This window comes from Panthera tigris, chromosome F2 (assembly GCF_018350195.1).
Source record: "Panthera tigris isolate Pti1 chromosome F2, P.tigris_Pti1_mat1.1, whole genome shotgun sequence".
Taxonomy (NCBI): Eukaryota; Metazoa; Chordata; class Mammalia; order Carnivora; family Felidae; genus Panthera; species Panthera tigris.
Genome location: NC_056676.1, coordinates 65,830,579 through 65,857,960, shown reverse-complemented (window position 1 = coordinate 65,857,960; position 27,382 = coordinate 65,830,579). Strand labels below are relative to the sequence as shown.

Genomic DNA, 27,382 nt, shown 5'->3' with positions numbered 1-27,382 from the left:
CCACCCCACCCCCCAACCCGGAACTTTCTGGAATGTGCTCCACAGGCCAAACTAGAGAGGGAAGCCCAGGGTCTGGTGGGTGTCGGCCAGTGAATGGTCTCAGGCCTGGGAACATTCAAACACAGAGGACAGTGTTGTCTAAGCACTTTCAGCTCAAAGGGATGCACGTTCAAAGCTGCTAGTATTGAGGTGGGGTCCTTGGGCCAGACAGCCCAGGAATGCCCGGCCCCGGCCCTGGGTGGCGGCATGTCGGGGGGAGGGTGTGCTGCTGGAGGAAGCGACCCTTCAGAAATGAGGGGAGGCCTGTAGAAACGGCCTCCAGATGTGGGCCGCCCTGGGCACCAAGCCCAGCTGCTCGAGCTGCAGCCGAGTGGGCCTGTAGGCGTTGAGGTTGCTGTAGGGAGCCAGCGTGCTGTCGTGGGGCCTCGGGCAGAAGTGGGTCTGCGGGCTCGGGGCCCCCCAGGGGCCGTGGTGGGGCTGAGGCCTGGGGGGCGGAGGTGGGTTTGGAGCCAGGGGACTGCCTGGCCCCGACGACGCCGACAGAGTCCGGTTCTGGGGGTTGCTGCCCGTCGAGGGGCTGCTGAAGGGGTTGGAGGACGTGTGGTCGCTGGCGGAGCAGCTACTGCCACTGAGGCGGCCGGGCGGGGGGCTGTGGCCGGCTCTGGGCTGGAGGGGGGCCGCCAGCCTGGGAGACTTTGGGCCCATCACGGGCTTGGAGGAGGCGTAGAGGTGGCGGAACTCCTCGTCAAACAGCTCCACCGCCGGGCCCGTGAACTTGGAGAGGATGTTCCGGTGGACGTGGCCGCAGAGCCAGGTGAAGCTGCAGGGGAAGAGGAACGTGAGGGGTGGGAATGGGGAGGTGGGCTGACCGCAGGGCTCTGGGAAGGACCCCATTTCATCCTGGCAGCACCCGTGCAGGGTGGCCGTGGGAGCCCCCTCACTGATGGCAAGACCGAAGCTCAGAAACCAGCAAACGTTTGCAGGTGAACGGAAAAGACACCAGGTTGAATCCCGGTGCTCAGATGCTGGCCATCCCTGCGGAAGCACAAAAGGGCTGACAGCTGAGTCTCAGTGTCCCCAGCTCTGTGCCGATGAGTCGGTCCCCTAGCTGCTGAGGCCACTTGTGAAATGTGGGAACGCCTGCCTCTTCTGAACGAATAGGCGTCTGGGGAAGGCACCACAAGAAAGCGGCCGCTCCTTAGAAGGCAGGGGCTGTGTTCTCTTGAAAGCCTTAAGGGTGTGGGCCCAGCTCAAGCACCTGGACCCCAAGGGGTGGGAGGGGAGGGAGGATCACATGCTGTTCAGGAGGTGGGAGGTCAAAGGGAGAACACAAGGCGGGCCCACAAGAACCAGAATGACACAACTTGAGCACACTTCGCCCGGACCCCCAGGGAGGACACCCTCCAGCAGGGACCGTGGCCCTCCCTCTGTGTACTGGTCTTAAATGAAAATTCTGAAGGCATTTATGGATTACTTTTCACGATCCCGTGATTGAACCAAATTCCTTTTTATCTCTGATGGAAAAGCCCCCTCATTATCTCTCCCTACTCCACATCCACACCCCCTTCTGTGCCTGGTGACAGCACAGAAGACGCACCAAAAGGGTCAGGTTAGAGATTTCTGGGTCCCTAATAATGGGAACCTAGGTGTGGAGAGCAAAGGTGGCAGGATGGTCACAGGGAGACATGGTCGCTGGTGGGGGGGGGGGACAGGAGTGACCCCCACCAATGGTCTCAGCCACCCCCCCACCAGCCTAGCCCAGCCTGCAGAGTCCCTTCCCGGTGAGGCAGGGCAGGGCCCAAGCAGGCTGCAGCAATCCTGGGAAGAACAAGGAGGCTTTGTTTAAACCCCGCCTCCCACCCGGGAGGAGCCTCCCACACACCCCAGAGAAGTGAGCAGCTGATGCTGGGCTAGGGCCAGCCAGGTGACAGGGAAGGTGGCAAATATGGGGACAGGGGACCCTTGGCTATGCTAAGAAATCAATCGCCCTGTGTAGTTTGAAATCAGACTAGATTAGGCCAAGCTGCTGCATGCTTTATGCAAAGGTGCCTTAGCAACTCTTCGGACCCCCACGGCCCCTGCACCCCACACTCAGGTCCCTTGTGGGTCGCTGTAGCCCCCGCGTGCCTGCGCACTGTGCTGGGGTCCCCCTCCCGCACACCCCACGTGGCCATTCGTCCTGTGCTCTAGTTTTTACTCTTTTTCTATCACCACCCATGGTAAGACATACACTTCATTTCTATTGCTTTTTGGCACTTCGTACATGGAAATGACTTTCACAATCTTTGGCTCAAGAGCAACTCTCATGACTGGTCTATTCTTGGCCCATTTTAACTTATGTAGCTATTTACTTGGTTCTTTTAAATAATGTAATAAGCACCAATGAACCCACCACCTAAAATAAAAAGCTAGCATCTTGACGACAACCAGCATCTAATCATAAGGGTCCCTCCCAGCAACCCATTTTCCAGGGCCCCCCAAAAGAAGGAATCATTACCCTGAATCCTGTGGCATAGCTCCTATACTTTCCTTTCTCTATTACAAAAAACAAAAAAAAGTTTTATGTGTTCTGGAAAGAAAATATCTTAGTTGTTTTTAAAGTATATGTAATATTTGGGGATTTTTTTCACTTAATATTATATTGCTAAGATTTAGCCATGTTATCTGTTTCAGTACTCCATTCATTTTTGATTGCTGTCTAATATTCCACTAGTGGCTACATGATGGTTTATTTCTCCATTCTCCCATTGACAGGCATTTGGATTGCTTCTGCTATATTTCTGCTGTGACCAGTGCTCTAATGAACATTCTTACATATGTCTTTTACCGTACCATGGACTCATTCTCTTGGAAATACACCTAGGAGTGGAATTGCTGGATTATAAACCAGGTGAATAGTCAGCTTTAGGAGAAAACTCCTAACTCTGTTGAAAGTCACTGTATAGATTTACAGTCCCATCAGCAATGTAGAAAAGATCCTGTACATCCAGCATTTGGTATTGTCGGTCTTATCTTTTTTGCTTGTTGACAAGGAATAAAATGGCAACTCATTCTAGCCTTGATTTGCACTTTCCTGGTCACTGATGATGCGGAACACCTCATCATGTTTTCACACATGTTTGCTCCTGGCCGAAACGCCCGCTCATGCCTCTTGCCCACTTTTCCTTGCCCTGCTTTGCTCTTGTGATTCCTAGGAGTTCTTTGTGGTTCTCGACACAAATCTTCTCAGGGCATCATGAAAACCTGCTCTCACTTGGTAATCTGACTTTTCACTTTCCTCCAGATATCTTTCAATGAACCAAAGTTCTTGATTGTAATATAGTCCGATTTAGCAATCTTTTATAGGCAAGGCTCTTTTGTGTTCTGCTTAACACAAAAGAGGGGTGTCTGTGTTAAAATACTTAATCTTTGGGGGCACCTGGGTGGCTCAGTTGGGTAAGCGTCTGACTTCGGCTCAGGTCATAATCTCGCAGTTCGTGGGTATGAGCCCTGCATTGGGCTCTGTGCTGACAGCTCAGAGCCTGGAGCCTGCTTCAGATTCTGTGTCTCCCTCTCTCTATCCCTCCCCCGCTTGTGCTTTGTCTCTCTCTCTCTCTCTCTCTAAAATGGATAAACAGTAAAAAAAAAAATTTAATAATATTAAAAAAAAAGACACGTAATCCTTATCCTAAGGTCTAAATGATATTCATGTATTCTTTTCTACTAAGAGTTTTAAAGTTTGTTTTTGACATTTAAGGCCTTTTAATCTATTGGAGGGTGATTTTTTTTTTTTTTTTTGTATATGTGTTTTGTATATATATTTTCTGCATGGAGATTTTTTTTCCTTTCCCCATGCCCTGACATGCCCCATCATGTGCAGGTCTCTCTCTGGGCTTTCTGCTTTGTTCCACTTGTCAGTCTGCTCCTCCAAAGTCACATTGTCTTCATCACTCAGGCTCCATGACAAGTCTTGATCTCTGGCAGGGCAAGTCCTCCCTGCCTGTTCTTCAGACTTATCTCAGCTAATCTTGGAGAAATACATTTTACATCACGACCTACTCACACATACAAACACATACATGCCCCTGCAACAGTTTCCAGAACATCCCTTACCTTGGTCTGCTCTCATTATGTTTACTCTATCCTATTTCACTATTAAAAAAAAATTCCAGGCATCCTCCACTAAATTGACTTCCTATCCTGCTAAGGGATTGATGATGCACACAGTTTGAAGAACTTTGTTCCTCTAGCTACACTGGATGACCAGAACCTAATGTGGACATTCATTCATTCATTCGTTCAACAGATATTTATGGTCATATATGAAACTCAGGCACCTGATTAACTGTACTTCATGCCAGGAATGCAATTGAGAAGAAAACAGACCCAATCCAGGTTCTGACATCATGTTTCCATCTTGGCTAAACAAGTCCACAGAGAAGCTCTCTAGGGGATGATCTGGAAGCTATAAGATAAGGAATTAGCAGGATAAAGACAGCAGGAATGACCTCTCCAGCAGAGTAAATAATCAGCAAGTGCAAAGGCCCTGAGGTGTGAAAGAGCATGAAAGACCTGGAGGAAAACAGTGTGGCCACAGCACAGTGGAGGGGAAGGAAAATCCTGCTGAGACAGAGGCCATGGTAAGAAAGAATTTTTTTTTTTTTTTTTTTTTTTTTTTTTTTTTTTCCATTTCTAGGAGCAGTGACAAGTCTGGAAGGATTTTCAGGATGCAAGTGATTTGATCTGGTTTGAATTTAAAAATCTTTCTGTTCCTGGTGGAGAAAGCCCAGAGGTGGAAGGGCGGCTCGGGGCAGGAATGGAATCAGGGCCAGTTAGGTTCTCATGCTGTGCCCACCAAGGCCCCACCCCTGGACCTGCCATTAGGAAGTGGGAGCTTCCTCCTGGTTGACCCCCCGAGCACCTTCTTAGCTCATGCTGATCTTACAGCACATATCACACCGCTCTACAGCCATTTATCCATATTTTTTGATGACAGAGAAGAGCTCTGTGTCCCCAGACCTGGCACAGTGCCTGTGCTGGGGTAAGACTTTCTACAAGAGCTTAACTGTTGAAATACATACAAGCCCCCCAACCTCACCCCCACCCCTCGGCTGAAGATGCGGACAGAGCTCTTCGGTTTGAACTGGGTGCAACCAGGGCCAAAATATCTGAAGTCCAGGGATAGCTGGGTTGGAAGAATGAAATAGAGACTGCTTTAACTGTGTTTTAACTGGAGACAACTCTGAGAGTCCCAAGGAAAAGGATTTTCGGAAAGCCTGGCAAACAGGTCCCCCTTGAGGGCTGAGTGCAAAACAAGTTATAGTTGCCGCCCTGCGCTCTCTCCAGATTCTTCAGTTCTCAGGAACGGCCTTGCATGTCTTCAAGCCCACTGCCACCCTCCTCCTGACACCTCCCGTATCCGGAGGACAAGCCCAGTAGCAGCGAGGACAAGCTCTCTCTAGGAGAGCCAGAGATCCTAGCCAAGGAAACTGGTGACCCTGGGCCAATCACCCACCCTCTCTGTGCCTCAGCTCCCCCATCTGTCAACTGGAGGAATAATGCCTCCTTCAAAGGCTTGTCAGTCCTTACGAAATGTCTGACCACACCTGGCCGAGGGTCTGGCACAAAGCTCAACGAGGTTGGCTCTGCTTCCTTCTGCCCCTACCAAGGGCAAGGGCCGCCCCTGCGTGCTGAGCCCTGTAAGAGCAAATACAAATGAAAACAGGCTTAACTCTCCCTATTTAGAATAAGAGGAGAGACTTTTCCTCCTCTTCATTTTCTCTTTCAGAATTTCTTTCTCTGTCCCTGAAGTCAGCAGAAGAATCGAATGAAGAGGCCTTTTGCTACATTTCCCCAGTAACCACCTGGAGCTCATACCCTTTTGTTCTACCACAATTTCCACGACTTTCCAGGACTTTCTACTCTTCATCAAATCTCATATAAAAAATGCTCAGGCTCAACCATGTCTTAGGATCATTTCTTTATGGAGGCTACATAAGCCACATAAAACTTATAAACAATCCATATGCTTTTCTCTTATTACCTTATCTTGTTTAATTTACGGGCCCCAGGCAAAAAAACCTAGAAGGGTAATAGGAAAAAGAAGTTTTTCCTCCCCATATAGTGGGTATGGGTTTTTTCTGGAGGTGATAACAATATTTTGGAACTAGACAATGGTAATGGTTGCACACACAGTGAATGTACTAAATGCCACTGAATTACACATTTAAAGTGGCTAATTTTATGTTATGTGAATTTCCCTGTAAAAAAAAAAAAAAAAGAAGAAGGAGGGAGAGAGAGAGAGAGAAAACTCCTCAGCTATGGTGGGCCCCTGCTTCCAGGCTTGGCTCCTTGGGTCTGGGGCAGCTGCCCAGATAGAGATCTGACCCTTCCCATCCAGGTGGCAAAACAGGTCTAGTGGCAGCTTGGTCAAGGTCAGAGGCCAAGGTCAGAAGCCTCAAGTCCTGATGTGGGGTGTGAGGCCAAACTGGGTCCCAGCTAGAGCTTTATGCCTTGATGGACAAAAGCTGCGAAGCTGGTTTTGGCCACTTGGGGAGGGTAGCTCAGCCCCACCTCAGCCTCTTAGGGAACAACCGAGTGCTGGATGCAGGGCCCAAGGATCAGAAGCAGGTGGCCTTCCTTTTGCACAACGCCGCGGAGAGAAGCTGTGGATAGAAATGCCCTTGGGGCTCAGTGACCCCCGGACGCTGGAGGTGGTCCCTGAGGACTGCCTCTCATCAGAGCCCTTCCCGGTATAGAAGCCATGAAACAACCACGTCCCCCTGCAGAAGGACCACACTGCATTCAGCTCTGGTGCTGCACGGCTGAGGAAAACAAGACCCAGAAAAGGTGGAGAGAGAGAGGCCCAGAGGAGAGCAAAGGGGAACCTCAGCCCACCCCAGCCACCTCTTCCCAGGCTCCCATCACTCTCTATGTGCTGCTTTTTTTTTTTTTTTAAGTAATTTCTATGCTTAACATGGGGCTTGAACTTAAAACCCCAAGATCAAGAGGCACATGCTCTACTGACTGAGCCAGTCAGGTGCCTCTGATCTGGCTGTTGTTTATCTCCTTGGTGTTAATGGGAGCTCCAGAAGGGTACCCCAGCCCGGAGCATGCCTGGTATGTACCCAGGAGGGCTTTACGTAGCTGTCCAATGAATGAAGGAACAGAGCAGTGTGGTGCCTTGCCCAAGGTCACCCAGCCAGGAAGCTACAAAGCTGGGAATTGAACCTCTGTCGTCTGACTTCCAGTCTGGGCTGCTGCCACTTCCTGTCCCTAGCACCAGCCTTAGGTCCCACGGAATTTGGACACACTTCTGAAAATAAACTAGGACACACACACATACACACAGCTCAAAGCAAATTGCATAGTTTTACAATCGTGCCTGAGAGAGCTGAGGAGGGAAAAAGAAGATTCTATGTCCTATGGCAATCCGAAGGGAAATTGGAAGTGTCTCTGGAGCCTGAAGCTCCACCAGAAAGGGTCCAGATTTCCCTCTTCTGTCCAGACTGGTACTGCCTCCCGCCTCATGTATGTGATAAAGTCCCAGCCCTGCCGGGCACGGGACTGGTAGGGGTGTGTGGGCCCGAGCGGCAGGGGCTGCCCTGTACCGTGCTCAGCCTGGGCCTCCTCCAGGCCTTCGATAGGTGAAACCCGGCACGCACCTGTACGATCCAGACAGCACGTATCTCCAGTCCGAGATGATAAACTTCTCCTGGATTTGGCCGGCGAACTTCCGGCCTGATTTGGCACAGTATACCTCTCCTTCCACACTCCGGATGGAAATGTTCTGTCACAAGGAGAATCAAGCTGTCACTCCCTATGTATACATACATGTTTCTCTAGGAAAACATCTGGAAGGATGCTCACTAAGACATCAACAGGAGGGGTTATCTTTAATTGGTAGGATCATAGGCCATTTTTATTTTTCCCTTGGCTGAATTTTCTAAATTCTTTTCATTGTCCTGATATTATGTGAGTAATGGGAAAGACAAAAAAAAAAAAAAAAAAAAAAAAAAAAAAAAAGGAAAGGGGAGATGGTAGAATTTAAACAAAGCAGAAAATAGAAGAAAGATGAGGGCCTAATGCCCATACAGCCCTTAGTCTAGGCTCCCATGGACTCCAGAGGCCTGGCAAGCCCAGCCTTGCCTTGTAAGTGACATGAGTCCCCGACCCCAAGCTAGTCAGAGGGAAGTGCAGCCAGAAGGGGTGGCTCTGTTTGTCCCTTTCTCCCCCAGGAACACCTGCTCCCCCGGCCATCAGCCAGAACCCTTGGGAGGCTGGAGAAATAAAAAGACAGGCAAATCACAGGGGTCTCCAAGGAAGGTAGGATACTGGTGGGGTCCCATGAATGTCTTTAGTGGCTGTGCGGGCTCTGGGAAGGGGATGCCTAATGCCTCCAACAGTGACTCCCAGCCTCTCCATAAGCTCTATGACATGTCGACGGGAGGACCACATCCCACTATCCCTTGGTGGTCAGAGGACTGTTACGTGTAGCTGATGTGGGCCATGGAGGCAAGGCCTGTGCTGACTCTCTAGGCCTGTTTTGATGACCTCATGTCGAGGAGGTGTGATCCAGGTAACGTCAAGCAGACGCAGTAATCAGAGGACCCTGAAGCCTGCTGGTCCAGGAGGTGCCTGAACTCAGCAGCATCCCAAGTAGTGAGGAGGGGAAGTGAGGAGAGCAGGGTCTCTCTCCCGGAGGCTGACCTTGCCTGAGCTAGAGGAGAGTCGCCAAAGGAACTACCCATGTGCTGTTCAGCTGGGTCTGCTTATAAAAACTGGGTGGTTTTACATTTGACCTTGAATTTACATTTGGCCTTAATATGGGCCGCAATGTCCTTCTCTGTTTTTTGTTTTTTTTTCACTTCTCCAACAGATTTATTTTTGAAAGGAATGGATTTTGAGGAGGAAAAACATGGGGTAGAGATATGGAATAGAAAATAAATACAAATGTAAGCTGTTTTGCTAATTGTTTTATAACCACAACAAATTCGTACAGAGAATGCCCTGTACAAAACAACACCATAAAGGTTCAAAGGTCGAGGTGTTCCCCTAGGCAAGGCTGAAGATTTCAGTCTCTGGTATTTGGAATTTGGGCTGCAGTCCTTGTTTTTGGATGGATCACTGGGTGTGTGACACAGTCCATGCGATTAACCAGATTTGAACAGAAGAATGGCCACTTGGCCCAGGTAGAAGTAGATGAAGCCCTAAATGTGACGTGACTAAATGAACTCTCATCTCTGGGTTTCTTTTCTGATTGCCAGAAGAAGGAAGTGGGGAGTTGGGTTCAGTCCAAGAGAATCAGCTTTCTGGTGGGGCTGGGGAGTCCTAGACATGCACCAAGCAGGCCTGGATGTTGTCGCCCTGGCCTATGACGTGTGGCCACTGGCTCTCAGCCAAGGGGAGAAAAAGCATCTGCAGAGATTGCTGCCCACGGGATATCCATGGGCTCCTTACAGTTCCCAGCCCCCGTGTGTCTGTGTGAGGCCAAAGGGCTATATGTGGGAGTGATGGAGTCCGTTCGCGGTCAAGTGCTGCGGGGTCCTCCTGTTCTCTCTCTCCCTGTCGCTGCCATCTTGGAGACCATGTATTCCTTATGGCGTAGCTACAAGATGGGGAGGGCGGTCTGTCCTACACTGGACTTTGAGCAAGAAATAAACCTTTATTATGTTAAGCCATTGAGATGGGGGATCTGTTAGCGTGGCATAAGCTATACTATCCTTTTTTAAAAAAAATTTAATGTTTATTTATATTTGAGGTGGGGGAGGGGCAGAGAGAGAGCCGGAGGCAGAATCCGAAGCCGACTCCAGGCTCTGAGCTGTCAGCACAGAGCCCCTTGCGGTGGTCGAACTCACCAGCTGTGAGATCATGACCTGAGCCAAAGTCAGGCACTTAACCGACCAAGCCACCCAGGCACCCCCAGCTATACTACCCCAATACAAAATACCTTTTGGATTCTCATTGGGAGCCCCTACCTTGAGGTGGCTGTCAGAGATCTGGACTTTGTCACACATCTCTTGGAAGAGCTTTACACCTCCCTGGTCCAGCAGCACACAGACAAACACCCCGCGCTTGTTTGCAGCCTCTAGAATGTCACAGAAGATCTCCACATCCGTGAACACATCCATCAGGATGGCCAAGACCTGGGCCAGGGCGGAAAGGTGGAAACAAAGAGTCAGGGGCCCCGTGCTAAATGGTTGCAGCCCAACTTCCTAAATCCCAGTGGGGCTAAGAGAGCCCTTCTCACTTCTGTGGGGCTGCAGGAAAAAGAAACGGGGATGGGGGGGGGGTGCTCTGCCAGGGCAGCATTCAAGGGAAAGAGCCGTTGTGGAGGCCTCTGTGCTAATTCCATCTCTCCAGTCCAACCACACACCCTGTGGCCACTTGGTTCACTGTTGGTGCAGCAGGCACAGGAGGAAGGAGAAAGGTAGAGACCGAACGCAAGGAGGGGACGAGAAGAACAAGAGGAGGTGGCCAGGCAGGTTTTGGGCGGAGAGATAGATTTAACGACATAGTTGCTCAGTCATGTGGAGCGCCTTCGAAGGCACTCCAAGGCCACTGGCCTTCAAATGGCAGTAAGCCACACAATCCTCGCCTCAAACAAAATCCCCGTGGAGACCCTATTATAGACTAGACTAGGCTGAGCTGCCCCAGTGGGATGGAGAAGGGAGTCCTGCTCAGCCAGCAGTTTACTGCCTCCTCTATCATAACGGAATCCTGGGGAGGAGGGAGCTCGAGACATCCAGCAAAGCGGGGGCCACGAGAGTGTGCCTGCCGGGCCAAGCAACCATTCCTCCTCCAGCCAGCAGGACCGAACCTGAACCTTCGCTTTAAGGAATCCCCTCTGCTCCACAAGCAATGTGGTTTGGGTGGGGCCATTGCCTTGCGCTGGATTGGGCACAGGGAGGGCACATCACCAAGGCCAGACCAGTGAGAGCACTGCATCCCCTGCTGGCCACAGTGATTGGCCCGGGGCCGCTCACATGATCTAAGTTATTCTAAGAAGAGCTGGTTCAGGACTTCAGGACTTCTGGGGGAAAGGAGGCGTTCTTGCTACCGGGGTGGCTCAGCTAACCGATTCTGAGCTAGATTCTGAGCTACCGCGGCTAGCGGCCAGCTCGCCATCACGTGGGGACAGTCTGCCCGAAAATGAAGCCAGTCCTACCCTTCACTTTCCCACCGTAGATGTCAGTACATGTTCCTCTTCTTAAACTTGCTTGGGGTTGTTTTCCACAGTAATGTGATTTATAAAAAGAAATGTATGGTCTCTGACCCTGTTTCTGGCACCAGGCTCTAAAACACTTGGAATTTCCTAAGTGGTGAGAGCTGAAGGAGAGAGAGATCCTTTGTTATGTTAATGAGGTGGCTTTTGGATGGGAACTGGTTGCCAGGGGAACCAACTCAGTGATTAGAGGGTTGGAATTTTCTGTCCCTCCCACCACCCTCCCCCCAGGGAAAGAGAGAGGGGCTGGAGGTTGAATCAACCCCCAATGCCGATGATGCAATCAATTATGCCTGTGTAATGAAGCCCACTAAACACCCCAAAAGGACGGGTTTAGAGAGCTTCTGGGTTGGTGATTTGGGCAGAGCAGAGTGCTCAGAGAAGGCATGGAAGTTCTGTGCCCTTCCCCATACCTTGCCCTGTTTTCCATCTGACTGTACCTGAGTTCTATCCATTATAATAAACTGGTAGTCTAGAAAGTGAAAAGTTTCTTTGTTTTGAGCCACTCTAGCCTGCTGATCAAGTCCAAGGAGGGGGCTGTTGGAGTGTCCAGTCTGAGCTGATTGGTCAGAATGGTCAGAAGCACAGATGACAATCTTGGCTCGGGACTGGTGTGTGTTGGGTTGCAAGACACCCGGCTGGTGTCAGAGAATTGCTGATTGATGGGAGAGTCCCCCACAGTGGGACTGGAGCAGAATCAGATGTCTGTCACCCTATCAAAAGTCTGTCCCAATACCCAAATCATGGCATATTGACAAGCGGGTCATTAGGCAGCCATTAAAAATGATAATTATAATGGTTACATGAAAACTGTAAGACAGGGTGAAATGCGGAGGTAAAACTTGCTGTGTCATCCATGCTCAACACGTGTATTGGCAAATAATGAATTCAGTTAAAAAAGGAAAACAGAGAACAAAATGATAGTATGTCCAGTAGGACTGCCAGTGAGGGACAGTAGTACGTACACACATCAGCCAGCACAAAGCCAAAACTAGCAGTCGACTTTGGACTGGGCACTAGGGCAGTTTTCAGCATTCCCTGTAATAACGTTCCACCATTTTTCTAATAATATATAGTATATTATTATATATTAATGTATAATAATATGCTATATATAGTATATATGCTATATATAGTGTATATATAGTATACTCTAGATATATAGAGAGTATACTCTGTGTCTCTCTATAATATATATAGAGATATAGAGATTTGTTGGCCATCAACATCTGGGAAGTAGCAAGGACAAGAAGAAGGTCACCGAAACAGGTGAAGGAGATGTCTGGTACCCACTTGGAGCTGACTTCCTGCTCAGATGATGTGGGTCTCTGGACAGGGGAAGGAACTGCCCAGGTTAGAAATCAGAAAAGATGCTCTAATAGGGAGGCCACACTCCTTTAGAGCCATGGATGACCCCGTTATCATAGGATTGTCTGTACATATTTAAACTTATGGTACCAAGGACAACTGAGACCCTCTCTGCCAAAAGATAAATGCCTCCTCCTTGAGGGACATATTGACAAAAGGGACAGTTCTCTCTCCCCAGGAGATCAGTAAATCCTCCCATTGTGTTCCAGTGAGTCCTTGTTTCCCAGAGATGAGGTTGGTGACAGATTGAACAGAGAAGGGAGCAGCTTTGCAAATAACCCCACCTAGTGATTTAAGGGATGCTTGGAAATACAGGGTCACAACATCTAGGTTTATCCCGTTTGCCTCCTGTTGGGATTGTTTCCCAGCTGGATTGATTCAAGGCCAATACTCTCTTCAGTCCCCTGCGTGGATGTGCTACCTTACATGGCATAGCAGGATGAATGAGGAACTCCAGAAAGATATGTCCACATCCTAACCACCAGAACCTATGGACGTGACCTCACTTGGAAGAAGTCTTCGCGGGTGCAGTTAAGACTCTCAAGGTTAGATCATCCAGGATATCTAGTAGGTCCTAAATCCAGTGGCACATGTCCTTATAAAAGACACCCAGGAGAGAGACAGAGAGAAGAGGAGGAGTCCAGGTGAAAATGGAGGCGGACACTGGAGTGAAGTGGCCACAAGCTGAGGAATGCCTGCAGCCACCAGAAGCTGGGAGAGGAAGGCAGGACCCTCCCTTAGAGACTTCAGAGGAAGTAGGGCCCAAGTGACAGCTTCGTTTATGTATGTATGTATGTATGTATGTATGCATGTATGTTTATTTATTTTGAAAGAGAGAGAGAGTGGGGAGAGGGGCAGAGAGAGAAGAGAGAGAATCCGAAGCAGGCTCTGTGCTGCCCTACCTCATGACCTTGAGATCATAACCTGAGCCAAAATCGAAGAGTCAGATGCTTAACGGACTGAACCAGCCAGACGCCCCTGACAGCTCCCGTCCTACTGGAGATGAGGTGACTGCTTTGGACAATCCACATACCCTCTCTGGGCCTCAGTTTCTTTACTGATAAAACACTGCTCAAAAATAGAGCATCAGCTATCATTCAAGGTGCATCCAACCCTAAGCCCAGATAATAGAAATGAAACCATGTGCAAAAAGCATAGGTTTTTATTCTGGTTTATAGTTTAAATATGACTATGATTTTTATATGCATTCTGAGCAAGTATGAATACTGTTAGAATAACATGCAAAAACATTTTAGTCCAGATTATGGGAGAGGATTAAAATCAGTGCCTACACCTCTACGGACATAAAAAAGAAATAAAGTAGGCCAATCAGCTGGACCAGCACGTCGGGGTGTGGTTAGCTGAGAAGAAGGAAGCACTTTGATGACATCTTGTAAGGGAGGAAGTGCCGTGTGGCAGGCCAGCTCTGGGTATCTGAGCCGCAGTGAGACCAAGGAACCCCACCAGGGGGCTGCTGGGCTGCTGGGGCAATACCCATACGCAAGGGTCATCCTGCGGGGACCTCAAATCCTGGTTGAGAATCTCTCACAACCTGCCAGACAGATGTGAGCTCCTCCTGGGCTGAAAATCCTGATGCTTCGGGAAGGGCAGGGTGTAGACCGGGAAATGGGATTTGGGTCCTGGCGGGGCCCAGGCATGTCGGGGACAGTTGTTGGGAACACTTACCACCCCACCCCCAACTCAATGCTTCTGTTTCTCTTCTTTCCTCTTTCTCTTCTATCTGCTGATGCTCCTTTGTTTTCCAAAAACAACAACAGCCACACGCAGAGAGCGGAGTGGCATTCCTTTACAGTTTTGCAAGTCTCTGTGGTATCTGACTTAATGGAAGACAGCTGGCTTCTCGTATCTGCTTCTACAGCAATCTGTTGTGCTGTGTTGTGTGGGTGGAAGCATATGAAGATAATCTGGCCTCACACAGATAAGTGATTAGAGAGGGCATGGCCTCCCAGGCCCACTGACAGGATCTTGGAACCCTCAGGGATCCTGACCACACTTGGAGGATGTATGATTAATCACGGTTTTTCCAGGGCGCCTGGGTGGCTCAGTTGGTTAAGTGCCCGACCTTGGCTTAGGTCATGATCTCAAGGGTGGCTCAGTCGGTTAAGTGTCTGACTTCAGCTCTTGTGAGCTCATGGGTGGCTCGGCCGGTTAACTGTCCAACTTTGGCTAAGGTCTTGATGTCAGGGTTCATGAGTTCAAGCCCCACATAGGGCTCTCTGCTGTCAGCCCAGAGCTTGCATCAGATCCTCTGTCCTCCTCTCTCTCTGCCCTTTCCCTGTTTGTGTTCTCTCTCTCTCTCAAAAATAAATAAACATTTTTTTTTAAATCATGCTTTTTCCATATTTTATGATGCATTGCCATCCAGGGTTAATTGATTCCTGAAGACTAGCAAAAACACCTTGCCTAGGAGCCTTTGAAACCCACACCAAGCAACCCCAACCCCCTCCTTTATCTAACACACACCAAGCCAACAGTCCCCCTGCCTTACGTGACCCCAGGGCTGGGTCCTGGACAGAGAGGGACCACCTGCAGCCCAGAGCCCACTGAGATGGCCCCAGCTACACTGCCTGCCCGCCCTTTCCTGCAGAAGCACAGTAAGGGCCTGTGCCCATGCATTCCCCTGGCTCTGTCTGCCTCCCGACGGACCCGGGTGCTTCCTGTGTGGTCCTGCGTGGTGTCCTGCTCCTAGGGAACTGTGAGTAAAAACTTCTCGATTCGTGCCGGTCATTTCTGTGCCTGCGTGTCTTCCCACCCCTGGGACACCCAACCCGTCCCCCCTCCCGACCTTTGCCCGGAATCCTTTCCCCTTCCCTCTCTGCCTGACGACTCCTTACTCAGCCTCTGAGACTCAACTCAGAGGCCACCTCTTCCGTGAAGCTTGCCTTAGTCACCCTCCCGGCCCCTCCCGGGCACAGAGGGCTGCTCACACCAATGTCTTCTCCTCTAGCGGGCAGGCAGAGGCAGGAAGGCCTCTTGTTCTGCTCTGCCATCTGGTTGCAGGGCCTGGCCGTGAATTAGGCTTCATGGGATAAAGGAGTGTGAGCATGGAGGGAAAGAGGGATGGTTCCCGCTAGTTGGTGCAAACTGGTCTGGAAAACACGGAGCGGGCTCTGTCTGTTCTTTCAGAAGGCTGAAACCACAGGAGGAGAATGCAAACCCGACCACCTCCAGTTCTGAGTGGCGAGGCAGGGGGCACAGCCTGTGACTGGGTTCCAGGCCCCCTGGGCTCTCTGTGGGCCCAGGACAGCCCCGAGCCTGTGTGTGTGTGTGTGTGTGCGTGTGTGTGTTGATGGGCAACAAAATGGGTGAAGCTCATGAAGGCCATGAGCGTGGCCTGGGGCAAGAGGGTGTGGTGGGGACTGTGGCAAAGGGAACTCACCCAAAGAGGTGGCTGCCACTTAGCACCACAGAGCCAGCCCTTCCCACCAGCTAAGTGGAGCTGGAAAGTCTTACTTTCAGGTGACATCTTCAGATTGTTAAGTGTTGTCTTAAATGCATAACGTGCTGTATTGGTGAAACAAAGGACATCAGGAGCCTCAGGGCCACAGGGGAGGGAAGCCTTGCTGGGTGGGGAGGAGGGGGAAGAAGAGGGACTCAGCCACGGGATTGCTTCACAAGCCCTAACCTGGCTTCTTTCCAGGGAGCCTCACTCCCTGGAGCTGTGGTTGACAATCTCCCTAATACCACTGGTCCCCACGCATCAGGAGGGCACTGAACTTCACACGCAGAGAGACCAGAGCTAGCGCACTTATGAACAGGCCCTGGGAGCTGGAAGAGTCCTTAGTCCAGCCTGGAATCTGAAGCCTGGGGAGGTCAAGGGACTTGCCCTAGGTCACACAGACAGCCCCAGGCCGTGCCAGACCTCCTGGCTGCCTGCCTGGGCCCATCTGTCAATTTCTAATGCTGACATGTCACTGAAACATGAAATACTGCTCTGAAGCAGCATTGCGACTTGAAAAGCCGATGCTCCACCCACTGTAACCTTACTTAACTTTTCAGAACTCCACTCCCTCCCTCCCCCATCCACCCACAGCCTCTCCACCTTATGCGGGCTTTTTCCCATCCCCCCCCCCCCAGCCTTCAGATCTCACACAGTACTGAACTTCAGAGGGGATTCAGTCATGAGACTGGGGATCCTAGCAGAAAATGAGCTTAAACATCAGCTTGTTCTTTTTTGAGCCTATTCTTGCCCCTCTGCAGCTTCAGGAGGGAGGAGTGGGCATCTGAAGCTCTATTCGGAATAGTTATTTTACACACCGTAGAATGAGTTACCGTCCATTCCCCAGCTGCAGCAGGTAGCCAGTGTGGCCTGTGATTCTGGGGCATAGGGAGAACTGACCAAATGCCAGTCACCGTGCCTGAAATTCTATCAGCCAACCTCTGGTCTTGAAATATTCTTTCTTCTTCTAAAGTCACGTATTAAAATGTAAATACTCTGGGGAGAGAGAAGCCTTCTCTCTGCCTGTTCTGTCCCCTACCTGACCACCAGCTGGGTTCAGGTGCTGCACAGTCCTTTGTGGGCAGGCAGGTCTAAGCAGAGTCTTAGGGGACAGGGGACACGTGTATGCTGCAGTGGATGGGCCCCTTCATTCGGAAGCACAGAGGGGAGGCACCTGGCCCAGCCGGGGGAGTTCAGGAGAGCCTTCCTGAGAAAAGGACTTGGGTGCGGAGTCCTGAGGAAGGAGTAGGCATCAGCTGGGTGAAAAGCAGGGAAGGTGAGAGGGTCCCAGGCAGAGGGAACAGCACATGCAACGGCCTGGAGACAGAGCACCTTGGGCTGGAGAATCTGCGTGTCCCTCAGTTTTGAGTGGCAAGAGCTGGGAGAGGAGCTGGAGAGGGTTGTGAGCTATAAGGAGCTTGCTCTTCTCACTCTGGGCAATTGGGAGCCACGGAGGGCTCTAAGCAGGGAAGGGACCAAGTTAGATTTGAAGTATAGAAAAAGTGCTCTACTGCCACACGGCGACTGGGTGGGTGGTTGGGGGGAGTCAAGATGGAAGATGAGGGGCAGGCGGGAATCTATCACAGGACTTCCAGTGATGGGTGGTGGTGGCCTGGACCCAGACTGTGACAGGTGGGATCAGAGAGTCAGTGATCCAGGGCGAGACAGAGAACAACATCCCTGACTCCATCCTAAACCTCAGTCTTCTGAACTCCATCCCTTAAAGCAGGAGGCACCCCTCTTCCCTTTTTCCGGAACCCACCCCACGGCCACGGAGACGCAGGCCCCACCACCGATACCTGGCTGGTCCGGGTGATGCAGCGGCGAATGAGGTCTCTGATGTTGTTGTGCTTGTCCGTCTGGAAATACACGGTGGCGCTGGACTTTTCCTTCAGGTAGGGCTTCTGGGCTGAGGTCCAGCTGTGCAACAGGGTCGGCTCGCTGCCCTCGGAGGCCACGGGGAAGTAGGTACCGGACTGCAGGGAGCAGGAGTCGAGTCCCTTGGGACCCGCCTCTGCCCCTCCTGGGGGCTCCGGGGCACAAGGAGGCTGCTTGGCCTGGGCCTGGATGTACTGGGCCTCCAGCGAGGACAAGAAGTCTACCTCACCTTCCTGGCCAAGTGCCTGCCAGTAGGCCTCGGGACCCCCATCCAGGAGGGCGTCTGTGGCCAGCCGGGCACTCTCATTGTCGCTGAAGTCAGCCCTGGCCGGCCGGACCCACTGGCTCTTGACATCTTCCAGGCGTTTCCGGATCTTGCCCACATGCCTTGACCGGCTCATGCTGCCCTGTCCCTGGGCCGTGGTGGGGAGGCCGGCGCCTGAGCTCCTCCTGATGGCAGGGCACGTGAGCCACGGAGCGGGGATGGGGAGCCCTCAGCACTCCTGGGAAGCACCCAGCATCCACCTGCCACCCGTCACACCCGCTCCGAGGAAGTGATTTAACGTTGTCCTGAGTAACACTTCACAGCCAGGCCTTGGCTTATCTCTGGGCGACACCGCCCTGCCCGCGGGCTGCAGGGCCGGCTCAGTCACGCCCTGGCACACTCAGCCCTGGGAGCCGGCCTCTCCTCCCAGCAGCCTGCCTCCGCTCATTGCACAACGCTCCAGATCCCCTGGCCGGCCGCTGGTGCAGAGAGGGGAGGCTCTCCCTGCACCCCTGGGCCTCGGCTCCTCCCGTGCTCTCGGTTCAAATACCATTGGTTCAAGACGAGAACTCCCCTGTGCGGCAAGATGCTGCCCCTGAGATTGCGCCAGCATGGGGAGGGAGGCTGGACGCGGGCCACCAGAACTGTCCCCCAGGCACTTCTCTCTCCCAGTGACACCCGAGTCCCCAGCCTCCGGTCCTCTGAAAAAGCTTTTCTCTGCTCCCTCCCTCCCCTATTGTCTGTCAAAGTCATGTTTGAACAGATCGCCCAGAGAAGCTCCAGTCTGGGGGCCAGCACTGACCCGCTGCACGACCTGCTTGGAGTACCGCCTGGAGAGGAGTCTGCGGCTGACTCTGGGCCGATGGGACCGGCCGTCTGTGAGCTGGGGCGGCAGGTGCAGCAGGTGTGTTTAAAGTGTAGGAACAGCTAAGGGAGAAGCCACATTTTCTTTCCAGGTCAGGTCACGGTCAAGTCCATGTCGATGGAATGCAACGTACGTCTTTGGGTTCTGCCAGAAACAGACTGAGACAGGATTGGAGTACAAGTACGAGGGAGCCGCCACGGGGCACGTTAACGAGGGACATCTGGGGTCAGTCCTGCCGGGCCCCCTGGGAGATGGTATCCAATACACCTTGGAGTTTTCCTACGCAAAGGGTGAGAATTTATCTACCAACCTCCATTTGTCACTGGCGGAGGGCTGCTCCTGGGCCCACATTAAGCCCCCTGTGGCCGGCCTGCCCTGTGTGCTCACCAGGCACAGCCCTGAAGTCAGAGGAGGCACGTGGTCAGACTCTCAGGTGCACGGTCAGAGATTCACGGGAGTGGTGAGTGCTGACGGTCGGGAGTAGGACCCTGACAATGTCTGCTCAGGGAACTAAAAAACTGGGACTGTGTGGTCCTCACAGCTGGCAGATAGGGAGAGCCAGAAGCCTGTGGCATATCTATTCTTTGGAGGAGAATTGCTGTTACATCTGTAACCCACCAAAGCTGTGGCCCAAGTGGCTCAGTCCAGTAGGAGAATAGTATATTTTTTTAATGTTTATTTTTTTTTGAGAGAGACAGAGACAGAGCATGAGTGAGGGAGGGGCAGAGAGAGAGAGAGAGGGAGGGAAACACAGAATCTGAAGCTCCAGGCTCCAGCTGTCAGCACAGAGCCTGATGTGGGGCTTGAACCCACAACCTGAGAGATCATGACCTGAGCCGAAGTTGGACACTTAACCGACTGAGCCACCCAGGTGCCCCAGGAGAATAGTATTTTTGAAAGCACAGTCCAGGGGGACCCGGGTGGCTCAGTCGGTTAAGTGTCCGACTTTGGCTCAGGTCATGATCTCGCGGTTTGTGAGTTTGAACCCCACATCAGGCTCGCTGCTGTCGGCACAGAGCCCGCTTGGGATCCTCTGCCCCTTCTCTTTCTGCCCCTCCCCCACTTGCACTCTCTCAAAAATAAAACATTTAAAAAATAATAATAAAAGTACAGTCCAAAGAAGACAAAAAGAAATTTCCTCTCTACTTTTGAAGGTTGTTGAAGAAAATCCAATTCATGCCCTCAGGCAGCCCTCCCTTTATTAGACTTTATCTCTCCCCCCTCAATCCCTGGAACGTTGAGGACAACAAACCCAACAAACTCTCCCCCTATTGCCCTTGTGGCTCCGTGCCTTTCTTCTTCTCTGTTTGGCCAACTCTTGCTTGTGCAAATTGACTTAACCTCTTTCCCACATTCTCCTCTGAGCTTGTCTCCTCTCTGGCCCTCCTCAGTCCCTTCTCTCGTTGCCTCAGTCCAGTGCCCAGTCTGGTTAGACCAACCTGGGGAGGGAAGTACTAATCCCTGGGATTTGTTCTGGTTCACGCCAGGGCTCAACAGTTGTCTGCAACTCTCCATTGCCCGCCATGTTAAGTACCCATTCCTGAGTCTCGAGTTTGAGGTCCTGCATGTTTGGGACCTGTGTGAACATTCCATTCCTCTCCTATACTTGGCCATAATTGAGTGCTCACTGCATGCTGGCCATCTGTGCTGAGGGAGACACAGATTAGTGGACTCCATTACACAGATGAGGAAACTAAGGCTCAGAGAGGTTGAGTGACTTGTCCAAGATCACACAGCGAGTGAGTGGCATAGCCTGGGCACTGTTGCCCTAAAGCCCATGTGTTTTCCACTCTGCCAAGCGTCACCCTTTCCCTTCCCCTCCCCTTTCCCCTCTATCCTCAGAACAATCCCCATCATCTTATGAGTTCCAGAATGTATACAGGAGAGAATGGAAGAAGTGGGTGGACATGATGGGGTTCTCTTCTCACCCAGGCCCAATTCTCTTTGTTAGATTAGTCAATGACTGAGGGACGCCTGAAGCAGTGGTAGGTCTCCAGGGCCGGGAAGGACTATTTTTTTTCTTAATTTTTTTTTTTTTGGCCAGGTGGGCGGGGGGGTGGGGTGGGGTGGGATGGCATAGAGAGAGAGAGGGAATCCAAAGCCCAATGTGGGGCTCGAACTCATGAACCATGAGATCATGACCTGAGCTAAAATGGGATGCCTAACTGACAGCTTGGAGCCTGGAGCCTGCCTCGGATTCTGTGTCTCCCTCTCTCTTTGCCCCTTCCCTGCTCTCTCTCTCTCTCTCTCTCTCAAAAATAAATAAATGTTAAAAAAAATGAAAGAATAACACAGACATGTCAAAAATATGAAGAAACCAGCTTGGAGTTCCCACTGGCTAAACTTGGCACAATTTGAGTATCAAAATAATGGTAAAAAAGGATTGTCATACATGAAATAAAGTAGAAAACCATGAGTCCATACGAACAAAAATATAGATACTGAAGTTTGAGGAAGAACAAATGTTTTTTTTTTCTTAAGATTTTATTTTTCTAAAGTAATCTCTACACTCAACGTGGGGCTCAAACTCACAACCCTGAGATCAAGAGTCACCTGCTCCACCAACGAAGTCAGCCAGGTGCCCCAAGAACAGGTATTTAAACAGTTTCAAATAAATTCTCCATGAAATACTTAGTAAGTACAAAGAGGGACTAAGAAACTTTGTGGCAACAGACCCCATCAGCCACACCCTAACCACGTGATCAAAGTGACCCTCATCGATAATGGGACAAATCAAAACCTGGAGCCAGTTGATAGGATGCAGTGAGAAAAACCCAGCATCGCTCTCATGATATTCTTGCCAAAAATACATCACCTGAATTTTGACTGGGTTTTTAAAAATGTGTTTATGTGAGGGGCACCTGGGTGGCTCAGTCAGTTAACCTTCCGACTCAATGTCGGCTCAGGTCATGATCTCGCTGTTTATGAGATCGAGCCCTATGTCAGGCTCTGTGTGGAGCCTGCTTGGGATTCTCTCTTTCTCTCTCTCTCTCTCTCTGCCCCTCCCCTGCTTGTGCTCTCTCTCTCAAAATAAATAAACATTAAAAAAATGTGTTTAGGTGATCCCGCAAGGAGGAAACAATCAGATAAATCCAGACTATGAAGATTCTAGGAGACCAGCAGGTGGGAGAATGGGGGAGAGGACTGGGACCTGGGGAAGGGGGTGTGGAGAGTCCCGTCACATACATAGTAAATTGCCCAATGGCCCAACAGCAGAGCTTCCAAAGCCCTTGCTCCAATCTGCAGCCAGATTCTGTAATTACTGGTTTAGGTGAGGCTCTCCTCCTTTAGGCTGTGAGCAGTTGTGGGTGGGGGATGGGGGTCTAGCAAGGCCTGACTTACCTTCTTGGCACCCCCGGTGCCTATGCCCCTTGGGGGGCTGGCACGTAGTAGGCATTTAATAAATGCCTGTTAGGCAAACGAGTGGCTAAGTGCTCCTGGGACAGAGGCCGGTCACTCAGGATGTCACAAAGAGGATTCCAGAACTTGTCTCGGAGAGGCTAGGGGCTGAGAGCCTGGGCCTTGGGCCCAGGACCCGGGAGGAACAGGATGCCTGTTTGACCTTAAGGAGCAGCTGCCGCCTTCTCTCCAACACCTCTCCATCAAGGCCTGCAGCAGCATGAAAACTGTACGGTCTCATTACCCAGTGACCCAAGAAGTGCAATTAAGTTGAAAAGTAGTTGGCATAATTAATTAGACGGGTAAATAGCTCCCTGTCAACACCAATCAATCCATTCTGCATCTAATCAGCCCCTCGAAGACAGGCTGGGAGCCCTGGCAGCTGTGCCTTCCGCTGGCAGGCAAGGGCCTGGGACAGGAGCAGAAACGGGCAGAGTAACCAGCCGGGCACCCCGAACCCCATCCACATGCCCTTCTACATTCACTTTTCATGGGAGTGGCCTCTCCGGGCTGTCTTCAGGGATTCCATCCTGGGCACCCAGCAAAAGCACAGCTTAACTCCCAGGGACCCTCAGCTGCACAGTCCCTTCGCCTCCTTCAGGGTCCTATTGGAATTTGAGTTCTCAGTTTGTGGCTCAAGATTTCCGATGTGCATTAAAACCATTACAAACGTGCATAAAAACTGTGGGGGCTCCCAGTTTTGGAGCTAGTAAATTTGCAGATGCTTTTGTTTTTAAATTAAGGTATAACTTAGAGGCAGTAAAATTTACCCTTGTTAGTGTTCACCTCTATGAATTTTGAGAAATGCACACAATCATATAACCACACCACAGCCAAGATCTAGAACATTTCTATCACCCACGCTCTCCTGTAGTCAACTGCTCCCCACACCCAACCCCTGGCAACCACTGATCAATGATCTCTCCCAAAAGCTTTGCCTGTTCCAGAATATCCTATGAATGGAATCATACAGGGTGAGCCTTTTGAGTGTGGCTTGTTTTCACTTAGCATAATGCATTTGGGATTGATCCATATTGTGGCATGTGTCTCAGTGGTTAGCTACTTTTTAAAAAAAAATTTTTTTTAACATGTATTTATTATTGAGAGACAGCATGAGCAGGGGAGGGGTAGAGAGAGGGGGAAACACAGAATCCGAAGTAGGCTCCAGGCTCTGAGCTGTCAGCACAGAGCCCGACACAGGGCTCAAACTCACAAACTGCGAGATCATGACCCAAGTCGAAGTCGGTCGCTCAACCAACTGAGCCACCCAGGCGCCCCAGTGGTTGGCTACTTTTTATTGCTGAGTAGTGTCTTATAATATAGATGTACCAGTGTATCAGTTTCTCAGGTGAAGGACATGGGGTTGTTTTTAGTTACGAGTGTTTATGAATAAAGCCACTATAAATATACATCGATAAGCTTTTTAAAAAATGTTTTTTTTGAGTGATAGAGTGCAAGGTAGGGAGAGGCAGAGAGAGGAGACACAGAATCTGAAGCAGGCTCCAGGCTCTGAGCTGTCAGCATAGAGCCCAACATGGGGCTTGAACCCATGAACCGCTAGATCATGACCTGAACTGAAGTTGGATGCTTAACCAAGTGAGCCACCCAGGCACTCCTATCTATAAGCTTTTGAATGAACTTAAGTTTTCACTCACTTAAATACCTAGGGGTGAGGTTGCTGGGTCTTATAAATTATAAATTTCTTATAAATTTCTTTATAAGAAATTGCCAAACTCTTTCCTAGAGTCCTGTACCATTTTGCGTCCCACCAGCAATGTATGAGACTTTCAGGAACTTTGCATTTATGCCAGGGTATAGACTTCAAAAAACAATCATATCCATTGCTGCTGACAGCAAGGCCGGCCATATAACTTTTCGGGGCCCTGTGCAAAATGAAAACATGGGGGCTCGTGGAGCCAAACAAAAGGAAAAAACTGCCATTAATGGCATTAAAATAGAAAGATTTTTCCTTTCTACCAGAGTCTTTCTCTCTCGACTTCTCATGGTGTTTTTTTTAACTTGCTATTTCATGTTTTAAGTAAAGAAATACTAAAATTCAAAATTATTAGCATGAATTTTACCTTTCATCTTCATATGGTGCAATGCCTTTATGTATGTATTTATTTATTTATTGTTTAATTTACATCCAAGTTAGTTAGCATATGGTGCAACAATGATTTCAGGAGTAGATTCCTTAAGCCCCTTACCCATTTAGCCCATGCCACCCCCGATCCCTGGTGCAATGCCATTTTAAATGCCACTATGACAGCATTTACCGTGTATGTAGAATCACTGAAATTATACAATGCGTATTTTGTTTGTGCATGCATATGTATTTTCTTCTTCCCAGAAAGTGGAAATGCTGCAGAAAATGAGCTCACCTGTTTTTATTCCACTTCTCGCTACGTGCGTATTCTACTAACAGTCTCTACCTCTGGCTTACCGGTGAATATGGAAGGACAGAAAGAAGGAAGTATTTCTTTCTCTTCCCTTCCGTAAGCATATGTAAAATCCCTTGGTTGTTTTTTGGGACGTGATCGCCCTTTGCTGCATTCGACGCAAATTCTGGTGCCAACAGAAAGCGTGACCTCTCGGGTCTCGTCTTGCCTCTCTCAGTCACAGATGTAAGGCATGTACCCGGTCTTCACTGGGAGTCTCACTGACTTTCCACGCGTCATGGACCCACCGGAGTTCAGAGCTCACGGGGCACTGTGAATGCTCTGTGCCAGTGGGTCAGCAAGGAACTGCAGGCAAGCACAGTACACACGTTTGTTCTGCTCACTCCGCCATTGGACTTGACTTACAAACCCCCAGCTCAGGGGTGCCTGGGTGGCTCGGTCAGTTAAGCATCTGACTCTCGGTTTTGTCTCAGGTCACGATCTCGTGGTTCATGGATTTGAACCCCTCATCGGGCTCACCACTGGCAGCGTGGAGCCTGCTTGGGATTCTCTCTCTCCCCCCCCCTCTCTGCTCTCCCCTGTTTGCGTGCTCTCTCTCAAAATAAATCACTTAAAAAAATAAATTAATAAAAAAACCGCAGCTCAATGATAAAATTATTAAGAATTTCAAGATGGTGACGGCAGAGTATTAAACCAAGTGCAGGGTCCTTCTGAGCCTGGGACCTGTGTGAGCAAATTAAATACTTATGATACCACTAAAATACTTTTATAATATTAAAAAAAATCAATCCCTGAGATTCTAGCTAATTACATTATTTGGGGTATTATGCTTTGTTTCTCTAGTGAAATTGTTCCTTTTTCTAGAATAAAGAGCACAACTTCTGGGGGCGCCTGGGTGGCTCAGTTCGTTAAGTATCCGACTTCGGCTCAGGTCATGATTTCATGGTTCGTGGGTTCAGACCCCTCGTCAGGCTCTGTATCAGCAGCTCAGAGTCTGGAGCCTGCTTCAGATTCTGTGTCTCCCTCTCTCTCTCTCTTTGCCCCTCCCCCGCTCAAGTTCTTTCTCTCTCTCTCTCTCTCTCTCTCTCTCTCTCTCTCTCTCTCTTTCCCTCTGCCCCCTCACCCATTCTTGTGGTGCTCTCTCTCTCTAGAATAAAAAATTTAATTAAAAAAATTAAAAATTGGTGAAAAAATAGGCAAAAATAAGTAAGATGCATTAAAATGAAAAAAACAAACACTCTATTTTCCATAGCCACGTCACTGACATACTGTTTAACATTTGTTGTGTGTGTGACAACAGTGTAGATTAGACGTCTCAGGATCCACTGCAAACTCCCTCCAGTGTGTACGTCTCCCTTTTTTCCCCAGGCCTCCCAAAAGCCAGAGCTCTGCATGGGACCCAAGCTCTGTGGGACAGGGGCCATCCTCCCGGGACAGGAGCACCCTCATGGGACAGGGCCATCCTCCCGGGACTCGGAAGGCGCTAGTGGGCAAATCGGAGCCACCAGGACCATGCTGGGGGTTCGGCTCTTCTGCAGCCGCAGCTGAGGCAGGATTGAGTGCAGGCTCCAGTCCGGTGTCAGAGGTGGAGAGTGCCGGTACCGAATTTCCACTGGAACCATCCGTGGCGTGGCCGGGCATCTTCCTGGGGTTGCCCTTGCCTCTGTAGCGTCCAAGCATGGTTCCCCAGCCCTCCTGGAAATTCTGTAATGAGCTAACTCTGCAACAAATTCCCTCCTGCTTAACCAGCTAGAGTAGATTCTGTCGTCAGCAGTGAAGAACTCTCTCCTGGGGTCTCAGCTTCACTCTGCCCAACCTCCTTCAGAGCACTTACCATAAAATGGAATGGCCTTGTGTATGTATTCCTTTACCACTTAATGTGTCTTCATGAGGGAGGAACCAGTTCTGTCTCATTCACCACTTGGATCCCAGTGGCTGTCTCAGGGCAGTGCTTGGTTAGTATCTGTCCGATGAAATATTTGGTCACCTTCCAGCAGGACTTAGCCCAGCACCAGCCACTCCTGGGGATCAAGTCAGGGGGTATTCTTTCTACATGTGTTCCTTCCCCGCCAACATTTGCTGACTGCCTCTTCTGCAGAGAAAAGCAATGAATTGGAAGATACCAACTTGCACCCCTCTGAGTCTAGTGACTTAAGGTTGTACAGATGAATGAGCTCACTGTGGCCAATTCCTTGCTTCCCTTCAATGAGCAAAGACCTGCTCTGTGATGAGCATATATATGTCTGTATGTGTTAAGTGGGGACAGATTTTTCTGAATAAAAAGACCCACAGACTCAGAATACCAAATTCATTCATTCATTCACTCACTCATTCATTCATTCATTCATTCCACAAACTCTGATTGAGGGTCTGCTCTGATGTATGTATGCATGAAGTGCAGGAGGGGGCCTGGACCTCCCAGTCAAATCCACTTTGTAATCAGACTTTCTCCCTTTGGCTATCAGACTGTCATCTAAATCATTTCAAGCCTCTAAGCCTTAAATTAAGAGCCAGATGATGCAACCTTTCCATTATGTGGTTGTGC

General features: G+C 50.2%; 2 protein-coding genes across 5 annotated transcripts in view; one reads left to right on the top strand and one right to left on the bottom strand.

Annotated features, from left to right (window-relative positions):
- The window catches only part of CF2H8orf76 (chromosome F2 C8orf76 homolog), a 40,226-nt gene extending 31,938 nt beyond the window's left edge, over positions 1-8,288 (top strand). Inside the window, exons 6-8 of one of the 3 annotated variants that reach the window (XR_006212952.1) lie at positions 2,755-2,890; positions 4,286-4,619; positions 8,217-8,288. The gene's annotated coding sequence lies outside the window, so the exon portion shown is untranslated. Of the gene's footprint in view, positions 1-2,754; positions 2,891-4,285; positions 4,620-5,767; positions 5,940-8,216 lie in introns of those variants that run through there. The other 2 variants (XR_006212951.1, XR_006212954.1) reach the window with 2 other exon arrangements.
- On the bottom strand, positions 57-18,310 carry FAM83A (family with sequence similarity 83 member A). Of its 2 annotated transcripts, XM_007076823.3 has the most exons (4): positions 17,831-18,310; positions 9,957-10,124; positions 7,644-7,768; positions 57-820 (listed from the first exon to the last, which is right to left on the bottom strand). In XM_007076823.3, the coding sequence occupies exons 1-4, from the start codon at positions 18,308-18,310 to the stop codon at positions 286-288; spliced, it is 1,308 nt and encodes a 435-aa protein (XP_007076885.2). In that variant the 3' UTR covers positions 57-285. The 2 variants fall into 2 exon arrangements, with proteins under 2 accessions (XP_007076885.2, XP_042829083.1); XM_042973149.1 differs by lacking the exon at positions 9,957-10,124.
- Positions 18,311-27,382: the final 9,072 nt, after the last annotated feature.